General features: G+C 48.7%; 1 protein-coding gene across 1 annotated transcript in view; it reads right to left on the bottom strand.

Annotated features, from left to right (window-relative positions):
- The window catches only part of PLBD2 (phospholipase B domain containing 2), a 27,455-nt gene extending 17,536 nt beyond the window's left edge, over window positions 1-9,919 (bottom strand). Inside the window, exons 1-5 of the mRNA XM_006876969.1 lie at window positions 9,642-9,919; window positions 5,662-5,755; window positions 4,352-4,510; window positions 1,913-2,013; window positions 1,477-1,705 (exon numbers count right to left, since the gene is read on the bottom strand). Of these exons, the coding sequence (XP_006877031.1) occupies window positions 1,477-1,705; window positions 1,913-2,013; window positions 4,352-4,510; window positions 5,662-5,755; window positions 9,642-9,919 (861 nt within the window). The remainder of the gene's footprint in view (window positions 1-1,476; window positions 1,706-1,912; window positions 2,014-4,351; window positions 4,511-5,661; window positions 5,756-9,641) is intronic.
- Between the last annotated feature and the right edge of the window lie 3,539 nt (window positions 9,920-13,458).

Consider the following 13,458-nt stretch of genomic DNA (forward strand, 5'->3'; position numbering starts at 1 on the left):
ATTATAATCAATGTAATGAAACAAGGTATATGATTCATTGAATGTAAAACTGATGATATGCCCTGTAAACTTTCACTCAATCCACAATACAAACCTTAAATAAATTAAAAAAATACAACAATCATTGAAAAACTACCAACATAAAATAAAATGTATTGTAAGTCCCAACCTCTGCTTCTCTGGTGGACTCCTGGTGTGGCGCTGTAGGATCAACACTGGACTGTGAATCATAAGGTCAGCAGTTCAAGCCCATCATCTGCTCCTCAAAAACCCTATACAGGGTCACTGAGGCGGAATCAACTTACTGGCTCTTAACAATAACATCACCACCTCTGGTAATAATCCTATTTGGGAAAGGGTTTTTGTTAGGTTAATGAGGCAGGCTCAGCAAAGGGAGGGAGCCCTGGTGGCACAGTGGCTATGTTCTCAGCTGCTCACTGAAAGGTCAGTGGTTCGAATCCACCAGCTGCTCCAGGGAAGAAGGACATGGCCGTCTGCTTCTGTCTGAATTGACAGTCCATGAGACCTCAAGGATTGCAGTGAGTCAGAATTAACTCAAGGGCACTGAGTTAGGGTTTCGCTTTTGATGCCTTAAATAAATCTCTTTTGAAATATAAAACATCAGATTAAACAAGCAAGCACACAACACGGGCGAAGACAGAAGTCATGCCACATGAAGATGGGCAAGGCCAACAGGGACAGAAATTCAAAGGAGACAAGGAGCAGTCCCCAGAGCCAATCTAGACAGAGCCTTCCCCTAGAGCTGACGCTCTGAATTCAGACTTCCAGCCCCCTCAACGGAAGTGAGAAAATAAATTTTGGTTTGTTAAAGTCCCCTCCTTGTGGTATTTGTTATAGCAGCACAAGAGAACGACAACATTGGCCTAGAACAAGAGAACCACCTGTTGACCTACATGGTGGTTGTTTGCAGCATTGCTTGTTTTACATTTGGGAGTGACATGTTACGCAGCAATAGCTAAATGATACAGCTTCTGAAGGAAAACCCCATGAGGCAGCTGTACTTTGGGTCGCTAGGAGTCAGAATCAACTCAACAGCAGAGGATCCTGCTGTTGTTACATATCATCAAGTGAGGTTCGACTCACAGCGACCCTGTATAGGGTTTCTGAGGAGCAGCTGGTGAGTTTGTACCACTGACTTTTCGATTCAAACCAACCTTGAGATCAAGCGTTTATCCTATGGCGCCACACTAGATTTGAAAAACGCAGCTGTAGGATAAGGTCGGTTTGAACTGTAGGCCGGTGGTTCAAACTCACCAGCTGCTCCTCGGAAACCCTATACAGGGTTGCTGTGAGTCAAACCTGACTTGATGGCACTTAACAACAGCAACAAGAAACAAGATGTCCTCTGAGAGGGGCCCCCTAGGGCCCTAGTGTATAAGGGGGCAGGAAGGGCTGCCCAGGCCACACCGCCGAATACCATCCCCTCCTGTCCTCTTACACCCACCACCAACAGACCCATGCCCACCCACCTTGGGGGCTTTCATGGAACTGGAAGGAATACTTCTTGATGATGCGCAGCATGTTCTGGTAGGAGTTCCAGGTGTTGTGGGCGACTAGGAGGTCACGCTGGCCTGGCAGCAGCTTGATGAGGGCCGAGCAGGAGCCTGAGCCCAGGGCACGCTTGGTCTTGCTCTTGTTCAGGGCAGGCTCCAGATCTTCCAGGTCCCCAGAGAGCTGCAACAGGCTGAAGAGGGTCGGTGCAGCAGAGGGTCACTGCATTTGCAGTGGGTACGATCACTGTACCCATTTCACAGGAGAGAAAGCTGAAGCTGAAGGAATTTAGCCGGCCCGTCTGAGATCAGGGTGCCAGGAAGCAACAAAGCAGGTATGTGTGACGATGAGATGCGTAAGCCCTTTTCCCCACCCTGTCCACTTGGGGGGTGGCACTTACAGGAAGCCCAAGGGTTTGATGGTGAACCTCCCGGTTGGGAAGGTCACGTGGCCACCATAGCTGTCCTCCAGGCCTTTCAGTTGCAGGAGGGTCAGCCGTACCTGAGGGCAGAGGGCAGAGGGTAAAGAAAAGAGCAAGGATGAGGCTTCTCCCCAGCTCCACATTTCCTATTCCCACAGGAGGGCCCAGGACCTGGGGGCTCAGAAAGAGCAGGGGAGGCTCAACCACACCTTCCTGGCTCCAGTCAGCCTGGACCTCGTTAACCCACTACCCACCCCTCCATGCCATGCACTGCCTTCAACTGATTAACTTCATCTCCAGAAACCCAAGATTATCCAACTTCAGAGCCCGGCCTCCAGGAAACCTCCCAGTTAGTCCTGGCCTACTGCCGATGGCTCCCTGTTCTGAGTGTAGTCACTAGCTGAGCTCCTGCCCTGGGAAACCTGTTTCATGTGACTGGCTTCTCGCCTTTGTCACTGTTCTGCCTCAACAGTCTGCAGTATCATCACCACACCCCCCAAAGGGCATACACCAGGTGCTTAGAAAGTGTCTACAAGATGGACGGATGGATGGATGGTTTAAGTGGATGGACAGACAGATGGAAAGATTATGGGAGGATGAGCAGAAATATGTGAGGATGAATGGATGGATGGATAGATGGGAGGATGAATGGATGGATGAAAAGCGGAATAAATAGATGGAAGGATGGATAGAGAAAGATGAAGAGACCTACAAATGATCAGAAGAACAAATAAGATGAATGAACAGATGGATGGATGGACAGATGAACAGATGGACACCAGAACAAATGGATGGATGATGGGCTGGCAGGAATGACAGATGGATAGGGAGCTGAGCTGCTACGTTAAACAGAAGGGAATTACAGAGAGCAGCAATTGGCTAGATGGTGGAGGGGAAGCAGGAATGACAGATGTCAGTCAGGTGCATGGAGTGGATAAATAAGACAAGACAGAGTCAGACATCTTCAACAAACATTTGTTAACCAGGCACCTACTATGTGCGAGGCACTGGAGGTACGGCAGAGAGTAAACAGGTGTGGCCCTTGTCCTTGTGGTACTCACAGTTGAGGTGAAAAGACAGGATCAGCTGAAGGTGAGGACTAAGTAGGAGTTAACTGGGTAAAGGGAGGAGGAGGGGTGTTCTGGGCAGAAGAAACAGCATATTTGGATGCCCTGAGGAGAGAGGTAACACTCTTGTTCAGGAAACTGAGAGGGGGCTGGAGGAGCTAGACAACAGGAAGCAAGGAGGGCAGGGACCACACTAAGGAGCAGGGCTCCATCAGGAGGGCACTGGGCAGCCCCTGAAGAGATTCAGGAGGAATGACACTGAGCAGATGTCATGGGTCAACCGATGGGTGGACTGAGAGATACCCACAGGGCCAGGAAGGAGGAAGCAGCTGGGAAGGGCAGATGCATAGACAGGTAGACCACGGAGATGGGCAGGCAAGCAAATGAGGTGTATCAATAGGGTGGGTGGATGGAAGAAGTGACCGCTGTGCTAAGATGGGCAGATGGGTGACTAGAAGGTTCGATGGGTGGATGAGCAGATGAGAGGAACAGAGGGAAAGGCTTGTGGGTGGGCGGGTGGACGGGCAGACAAGCTAGATGAGTGAGTGGGCTATGGATGGATGGATGCATAGAAGGTGGATAGAAAGGAGAGAGGGAAGAAAGGTGGGAGGCTGGGTGGATGAGTGGATGGATGGGTCAGTGGGTGGGTGACTCAGTAGGTGGGAGAGCCTATTTCTAGTAAGAGGATAAGTAGATTCTCAGGTACACATTGAAAAACTCTACTGAAGGAAATGTGGCAAACCTGGCTGAAGCTAGATGGAGCCTCATGGACCATTTCACAGAAAACCTGTTGCATGTGCTTCACAGTTCAACTCTTGACGTTTTTCAAGGAATTTATATATAACCGACTGTTTTTCCACTTTTGATGACCAATCAGCTGCCTAAAGGCACAACACCCCATGTGGGACTTGACAGTCAGCTGCCAGCTAGGCAGGAGCTCACCCAAGGAGGAAGTTAAACCAAAGTCACTGGGCCCAGATTGTCTGAACTGGGGTCTTCTCCCCTCCCCACCGTCCTCTGCGCTCTGTACTGAGTGGCGCCCCATGGGTACCACGGACATCATGTCTCTGGTTACTCTCTGACAAGAGGAAGACTAGGACGGATGACTGGAGTGTTATCAAGGAGGCGGACAGATGGATGGACAGCTGGAGATTGGACAGATGGATAAGTGGCAGGTTAGCTAGGAGGGGGGGAGATAATGATGCAGAAGGGTGGTTAGGCAGCTGCCCAGGCCACAAGGCTGCCAAGATGAGTGGGAGACGGGGCTGTCGGCTGGCTGGAGGACCAGCAGCCACGGTGGCGGAAGGCCCCACCCCCTCTCCACCGTGCCGAACTTGGCAGCCATACCCACCTGGTGCCAGTAAATGGAGTCCCTGTTCAGCTCCATCTCTTCCTGCATCCACTCCAGGTTGGCCTCCAGGAAGCTCTTGAGCTTCTCACAGTAGCCAACTTCATACTCAAAGGGGCCACAGTAATTCACCACAGTGTTCATCCAGTGCATGTAGATGAGCTGCAGGGGTGGGGATGGGCAAGGACAAGGCTTTGGGGCTGCTCCCTTCCCTGAGGCCCCCCCGGCTGCCAGGCAGGCCAGGAGGGCCCCTCACTGACCCACTCTTAGCCCTATCTGGGGCCAACGCCTCTGAAGTCTCCCTCAACTGAAGCCTTCAGAGTTGCATGTATACTGCATCATGCCACCTTTGCTGCCTGGAACCCCACGTATGTGTGCATTCAGTCTGGCTCCTGGCAGCTCAGCCCATCATTTTCTGAGCAGCTACTACATGCCAGGAGTCCTGGTGTTGCGCTGCAGGATCAGCACTGGACTGCTAACCACAAAGTCGGCAGTTCAAATCCACCAGGTGCTCTTGGGAAGCACTATACAGGGTCACTATGAGTCGGGATAGACTCAATGGCACTTAACAACAACACTGTGCCAGGCGTTGTTCTAAACACTGAGGACGCAGCAATGAACAAATGTGCAAATCTCCCTTCTGCCCCAATTTATGGGACGAAATGCCGTCCAGTATCAACCAGGCTTCAAGAGACCTCCATATTTACCAAGAGGCTGATGTATGACTAAGCTCGGCTAGCCTGCTAGAAGGGGAAAGACAATGTTGCCCCAGCCACGTGAACAAGGCCACCCGGGATGGTCAGCCCCGCCCAGCTGACTACAGATCATCGGCCACACCTGGTCCAGACCAACAAAACCACGCACTGACATTCCGGCTGGGGGAGAATAGTATTGATTTCCTTCACGTGCTGGGAGCTAAAGACCCCCCACTTGGAAACTGAAGAAACTGAGGCATGGGCAGAAGAGTGACTTTCCCTGGGTCAGTCAGGGAAGGAAGGGTGAGGGTTTGTAATTCCCCAAACACTGAGCTCACTGAGCAAGGCCTGAAAGGTAACTTCCAGCCATGCCCATCTAACCCTGTAGGAAATACTCATTTTATCATTATGCTTCCTAATTTAAAGCGCTTTGTCTTGCTTACATATATGAGGGTTCAGAAAGTTTGTCTTTTATGGTAAAGAATATGTGTAATCTTTTCTTCCCAACTAGGTGGAGTGTCTAGGGACTAAGTCTACTCCGCACACACCTCTTAAGCATCCTGGGGAGTCCAGCCAGTAGTGGGAGACCAGGTCCCCGTACCCCACTGTTGTCCTTACCTCCTCAGATACAGCAGCCTCCACCATGCCTGCCGCGTAGGCCTGCAGGCTGTCATTGTAACGGCCACTTGTGCCCAGCTCCAGAAAGGCCCACCTAGGGGAGGGACATCCAGTCAGTGGGAGGGACAAGGGCAAAACTGTCCATTGGGCTGCAGGCCATCTCCAGTTTGTACTGTGATTAGCAAGGTGGTGATGGGCAGCTGTTCACAACAGGGATGTCTGTCTGTCTTTATATGCTGGATGAAACCCCTAAAAGCAGAACTGCTGGGTCAAAACCAAACCCTCTGCCATCAACTTGATCCTGACCCATAGCGACTCAATGGGACAGAATCAAACTGCGCCTTAGGGTTTCCGAGTCTGGGCATCTTTATGGGAACAGACAGACTGTCTCTCCTGTCTCCTGCAGAGTGGCTGGTAGGTTTGCATCAACCGACTGTTTGGTTATCAGTCTAGCGCTTAACCCACGGTACCACCACACACTTTTCATTTTTTAGCAGATAATGTCAGACAGCCCCCTCCAAAAAGTTGTACCAATGTGTACTTTTACTACCAACAATAATACCAGTTAACACTTACTGAGGAGTTCCTGAGTGTCTCAAAGGTTAGCAACTGGAAGTCCACCTACAGGTGTGTCAGAAGAAAAGCCTGGCGCTGTACTTCCGAAAAACACAGCTATTGTGAGCACTACGGAGTATGGTCCTACTCTGATACACACAGGGGTGCTATGAGTCAGAATCAACGTTAACGACCACTGGTTCACGTGGAACATGCCCAGGGAGTCCTCTTAGCCAGGCACTGCGCTAGCCCCTTCCTGTCTGTTATTAAGTCACTGAATCCTCACCATCTGACAATACTGCCATTTTGTTGTTTTGACAAGGCAGACCGTTACTGACCCATTGCACCAGAAGAGGCAGAAATAAACACCAGTTACATAATTGTCGTGGTAGGCTGCACGGCCTAAGCCAAGTCTCCTCCCGCCCACACTTTCTGCTCTGCACCTTTACAGTCCCGTTCCCCTGCCCCCCATCCATGGTCAAGTGTCCTTCCCTGTCCTCAGCTGTGGAAAGGAGCCCTGGTGGCACAGTGGTTTAAAGCACGTGGCTGTGAACCAAAAGGTGGGTGGTTTGAACCCACACGCTGATTCATAGGACAAAGATGTGGCAGTCTGTTTCAGGAAAGACGACAGCCTCAGAAGGCCTCTGGGGGCGTTCTGCTCTGTCCTGTGGGGTTGCTCTGCGTTGTAATCAACTTTTGGTTTGGGCAATGGCATGTGGGTGGAAGTGCCAGTGTGCCCGCTCTAAGATTAGCCTTTAAAAGGACTCGTGTTTCCACTTGCCTTCTTGTACCTTTGCCATCACCAGGAGAAAACAACCCATAGAGCACCTAGTGGGTTCTAACTGCTGACCTACTTAGCACTGTGGGAGTCTCCCCTACCCAAGGTGCTCTAGGAAAACCAGAGTTGTATAGACCACCTATCTGATGCTGCTTGTTGTTAAGTTCCGACTCATAGCAATCCCGTGTAAGATTTCCGAGGAGGAGCCGGTGGGTTTGAACTGCTGACCTTGTGGTTTGCAGTCCAGTGCTTATCCTACAGTACCACACCAGATGCTGCTTGTTAATTCCCTCCCATTTTTATTTACTTGATACAAACAGTTTATACTTGGTTGCTCCCCAAAAGGTTGGCAGTTTGAACCCACCCAGCGGCACCGCAAAAGAAAGACGTGAGGATCTACTTACAGCCAAGAAAATCTGACAGAGTTCTGCTCTACCCTAACACATGGTATTGCCACGAGTCAGACTCAATGGTAACAGGTTTGGTTCGGTCCAGCTGGATTGTGATTGACTTCAAATAGTGCCGAAGGGGCTGGTTGACACAATCAAGTCAGAGATGGAAGAAAAAGTCAAGTTGGAGGTTTCGGCCTTCCCAGGAGCAAGATCAGAAACAGGAGGGAACAGGAGGGAACCTGAGTACTTCTGATCTGCAAGCATCAAACCCTAATTGTTGCTTGGGGGTGCGGGTCCAGAGTAACAATTGAAAGAGGAAGGACGATTGGTGGAGGGAGTGTGATCTTTTCTGACTATCTCAGGATTGTCAGCCAAATCTGGGGGAGAGAAAGAACCCCAATTCCAGGTGAACAGAACAGTCAAATCCTTGACCCACATCCTCCAAAAAAAAAAAAAAAATCAGAGATTCTGCTGGTTAGGCACCAGGACATGCCAGATGTCTGTCTCTCATCTTACTGCTGAGTTCTCTGGAAGTTTTCTCTAAAGGTTTCAGTTTCTCTGTAAAATGGGGTCCCAAATAAGACGTCCCCAACATCATAACCCCAAATGCTGGGAAGCTCAGAAGGAAAGGGTCATGAGAACCTAAGAGGAGAGAGTATGACGCTAGACAGAAAAGATTCCACAAAAGTGAGGGGAAAGCAGGAAGAACTGGGTTCACTCTCAGGCCTCAGTTTCCCCAATTGTAAAACGACAACAATTATCTACTTCTTTTTCATTCATTCCTTCCTTCAGCAAAAATAGTGACGTTTTCTGTAATTCAATTGAATTTCCATGACTCTGAGCCCTTCTTTCAGGAGAAGAAACCGGTTCAGAGAGGTAAAATGACTTGCCCAAGGTCACATAGCAGTGAAGTTAGCCTCGGAACCCGGAGATTCTGGCCTATCTGCGTCTGATTGTCTATCCTGCAAAATCAAGGATTCCCTGGGTCCACTTTCTATAATTAAGAATACGATAGGCCTCCTGAACATTGACAGTACCTCTGTGCCCACCTCTAAGCTGGCATCCTAGCAGAGGGCTGGCATGTTCCCTGTGTGAGTCAGCAGGAAATGGGTCCACCAGAGCCCCAAGTCGTGGCCATTTCTGCCGTCAGCCCTAGGCTTTGTTTTCTCCAAAGAAGCCAGGCCACACTGTGGCTTCCTCTCCCTAGAAGTCCTCTCAGAACTGTCCTAGTCACTCTTGTCTGCAGCACATCTCTCCCTTGCCTGTCTGATAACCCCCAAGTCATAAAGTAGAGAAACGAGTGTCCTCATTGTCCCGTGTCTCCCCAACACTTACAGGAAACAATGCATGCTAGCAAAACAAGTGGAGGCTGCCATGGAAAGAGGCCATGCCTGCTGAAGGAGGCAGTGGTCACAAAGAAAAGCCCAGGATGGAGTTGGGGGGATTTAAGGATTCCCAAAATGCTGGGCCCTGCTGTCCTCCCCTTTCCCACTGACTCTGCTTCCCTTTCAGACACTGCCTTCCCCATAGAGCAGGAACTCTCACCTTCCTCAGCTCTGTGACCCCAACATCAAGCTCCCAGAGAATGAATGAAGGAATGCTTAATGAGGCACAAGACTGAAAGGCTTAGCCCATCCCTTGTGTAGGTTCTAAGGGCTTCCCACAACCTCCCTGCCAGAACAAATCCTAAAACTCTTGAGTCACAGAGGAGGTTGTGGAAAGTCAGACAGGCACAGGAGTTAGATTAAAAGTCACACAGTAGAACTAGTCACACGGAAAGTCTGCAGATAAGTGCCTGGTCAGGGACAGGAGAGAGTCTGTGTAAACGTAGGGATACTCCAGAGCCCAGGCTCAGTCCAGCTGCCCGATTTTGGATGAGATGCAGGGACTGGCTCCTGGAGATCTTTCATAACTACTCAGGCCCTGGATCAGGAGACTGGCCTTCAAGGTTAGGGTGGGGTGGGGTGGATGTGAGGTCTGATCCAGACAGGGTACCGAAGCCTCCAGGTGGGACACTGGTCTCTACAGCAACAGAGGTACATCATTCTCAGATGGCCCCCACGAGGTGAGGGATGTTGCATTAGCGCCCCCATCAGGGACCTGGTTCACATAGGGGTGCTGCAGGCTCTGAGGTGGGGAATTGAGCCGGAAGGAGGTTGGCCCCTGGAGTACCGCCACCTCCGGTCGAAGTAAACGCCCAGTGCTCAAGAACCTCCTCCGTAGTCGGCCCCGCGCGGGGCCAGGCCAACCCTTACCCAGTCTCGTGAATGGCGTTAGTGAGGTTGGCCCAAGCCACCGCGTCAGATCGGCGGCCGTCCACCAGGCTTAGTTGTCCAGTCTTTGTGTCTAGGAGCACCGAGCGGGTGCGAGCGATGGGCTGCACCGGCCCGTCCGGCCCCCAGCGGCGCCCCATGGGCGCGATTGCGCCCGTCATGCCGCTCAGGAACACCCCGACCAGCTGGACCAGTACCAATACTCGCGTCAGCGCCTGAGTCAGGCGGCCGCCCGGAGAGCCGTACACCAGGACCACCATGACAGCACACAGCGGAGCGCCGAAGCCCCGGCTCACGTGACTGCGCTCCACCACGGCGGGCGGGCGGGGCCGCCGGCACCTGGGGAGGGGCCTGGGCGGGGCCGAGGGTTTTGAGGCGGGTTTAGGGCGGAGGCGATGGCTCCAGGGCGGGTCCCATGGTGCCAGGGGAGAGTTTTGTGTGAGCGGGGGCGGGGCAGGCGGGGGGGGGGAAGGAGGAGCCCTAGGGAAGGGGAAGGGCATAGATAGAACTCTTCCGGGGTGGGAGGGGCTTAAAATGACATGTAAGGGGCGGACTAGATCTTAAAGGGCGCAGACACCTGTTGTTACACCCACAAAAGCTCAGCATAGTTTATCTACTCCCCCCCAAACTGATAATTATTTTGCAAATTTTCTAACTTTGAAAATAATTTAAAAAATAGAAAAATGAATATATATACATCTTTCATCAATTTCTAGTATTTTGTCACATTGATTAATCTCTCTCCAAGTCAAAAAGGGAACAGTCGCTAGAGAAGGATATCATGCTTGGTAAGAGATGGAGGGTCAGAGAAAAAGAGGAAGACCCCCAACGAGATGGATTGGCCAGGTGTCAGCATTGATGGACTCAAGTGTGGCAACAGTAGAGAGGTTGGCCCAGGATCGGGCAGTGTTTCGTTCTGCTGTGCATAGGGTCACTATGAGTCGGTGCCGACTCGATGGCACCTAACAAGAACAAGTCAAAAATTATTACTGTTAGGTTTCAGTCCATACATGCACGATTTTATTAAAAACAAAACATGTTTAAACATGTCTCTGGGATCACTGGATGGCTTCAAACAAGTTATCCCAGGAATACACTTATCTTAGTATTGTTACAATGTCTTTAAAAAAAAAAAGATCTAATCCAAACAGTGGCTGGCCATTTCAAGGTAGAGAGGTCAGCTCAGAAGATTATGGCAACTGTTTTGGGGAATCCCAAAGGATTTATCTTGATAGATTTTCTCGAAGGACACAGGAGGATCATGGAGGCTTATTGTTGTTAGATGCCCACAAGTTGTTTTCTATTCATAGTGCACAACAGAACAAAACACTGCCCAATCCTGTGCCATCCTCACAATTGTTACTACATTTGAGCCCATTGCTGCTGCCACTGTGCCAGTTCATCTCCTTGGGAATCTTCCTCTTTTTTGCTGATGCTCCATTTTATCAAGCATGATGTCCTTCTCTAGGGACTGATCCCTTCTGATATTATGTCCAAAGTATGAAAGATGAAGTCTCACCATCCTAGTTTCTAAGAAGCATTGTGGCTGTACTTCTAAGGAGCATGGCAGTCAGTTTATAGTACTCTGGTGGGTTCTGTGTTGCTGTGATTCTGGAAGCTATGCCACCGATATTCTAAATACTAGCAGGATCACCCATGGTGGACAGGTTTCAGCTGAGCTTCCAGATTAAGACAGACTAGGAAGAAGGAGAGATGGACCACTTTCAAATATTTAGTCTCTGAAAATCTCATGAATAATGGTGGAACACTGTCAGATAGCACCAGTATGTTGAATATGGAAACATGATGAATAGCACCAGGATATTGTCAGATATAGTGCCAGAGGATGAGCCCCTCAGGTTAAAAGGCACTCAAAAAATACAACTGGGGAAGAGCTGGCTCCCCTTAGTAGAGATGACTGTGATGACTCAAATGGAGTAAGCTTTCAGAACCTTCATTTGCTGATGCGCTCAACTCAAAATGATGAGAAACAGCTCTAAACATCCATTAATATTATCAAGAGGGACCAGTCGCTGGAGAAGGACATTATGCTTGGTAAAGTGGAAGGTCAGCAAAAAAGAGGAAGACCCCCAACGAGGTAGATTGGAAAAATGGACTCAAGCAAGCAATGTGAGGTTGGCATTGGATTGAGCACTGTTTCATTCTGTTGTGCATAAGGTTGCTATGAGTTAGTACCAACTAGACGACACCTAATAACAACAAACACTCTATGGTATGTTTAATATTCTTCTACAACAGTGTAACTCAAATGCATCTGTTCTCCTATGGTCTTCACAGGCACATGTTGTTGTTGTGAAGTGCCATCCAGTCAATTCTGACCCATAGCGACCCTGTATAGGGTTTCCGAGGAGCAGCTGGTAAGCTTGAACTGCTGATCTTGCAGTTCAGACGGCTTTGCGGTCTGGAGCATTAACCCACAGCGCCACACCAGGACTCCTCACATGCATATAATGCTATTGAAAATACTGTGGCTTGGATCAAGCTCACCTGAGTTTTCAAACTGACTTCTTTGCTCTTCAACAACTTGAAGAGGCCTTGTGTAGCATATTTGCCTAATACAACACATCGTTTGATTTCTTGACTGCTATTTCCATGAGTGTTAATGGTGGGTCCAAGCAAAATGAAGTCTTTGACAACATCAGTATTTTCTCTATTTATCATGATGTTATTTCTTGGTCTAGTGGTGAGGATTTTCATTTTCTTTACATTGAGATGCAACCCATACTGAAGTACACAAGAAGTACATATTTGTTCATGCCAAGAAATTTGGAAGACAGCTTCTTGGCCAACCTACTGGATAAAAAATCCATACTTGTGTTCTATTCCAAAGAGAGGTGAACCAATTGAATGTGGAAATCTTTGAACAATGTCATTCATATCAGATGTAAGTAAAATTTAGCTTAACATAATTCAAAAGTGGTTAATAGCAGTGCATCAACAAGTAGCAGTGCATCAACAAGCTGGATTCAGAAGAGGCTTTGGAACGACGTAGGGATGTCATTGCTGACATCAGATGGATCTTGGCTGAAGGCCTAGAATACCAGAAAGATGTTTACTTGTGTTTTATTGACTATGCGAAGACATTTGACTGTGTGGATCATAACAAAGTATGGATAACATTGTGAAGAATGGGGATTCCAGAACACTTAATTGTGCTGACATGTAACTTGTACATAGACCAAGAGGCAGTCATTCAAACAGAACCAGGGAAAACCGAATGGTTTAAAATCAGCAAAGGAATGCATCAGAGTTCTATCCTTTCATCATACTTATTCTGTCTGTATGCTGAACAGATAATCTAAGAAACTTGATTATATGAAGAAGAATATGGCATCAGGATTGGAGGAAGACCAATCAACAACCTGCAATATGCAGATAACACAGCCTTTCTTGATGAAAACAAAGAGGACTTGAAGTACTTACTGATGAAGATCAAAGATTATAGCCTTCAATATGGATTGCATCTCAATATAAAGAAAAAGAAAATTCTCACAACTGGACCAATAAACAGCATCATGATAAATGGAAAGAAGATGGAAGTTGTCAAAAATTTCATTTGCTTTTACTTAGATCCAGAATCAACACTCATGGAAGCAGCAGTCAAGAAAACAAATGATACTGCATTTAGCAAATCTGTGGCAGACCCTTTAAAAGTGTTAAAGAGCAAAGATGCCAGCTTCAGGACTAAGGTACACCTAAACCAAGATTTGTCCTCATGTACATTTGAAAATTGGACAGTAAATAAAGAAGATCAAATTTGAATTTTGGTGTTGGTGAA

This window comes from Chrysochloris asiatica, unplaced genomic scaffold, assembly GCF_000296735.1.
Source record: "Chrysochloris asiatica unplaced genomic scaffold, ChrAsi1.0 scaffold00438, whole genome shotgun sequence".
NCBI lineage: Eukaryota > Metazoa > Chordata > Mammalia > Afrosoricida > Chrysochloridae > Chrysochloris > Chrysochloris asiatica.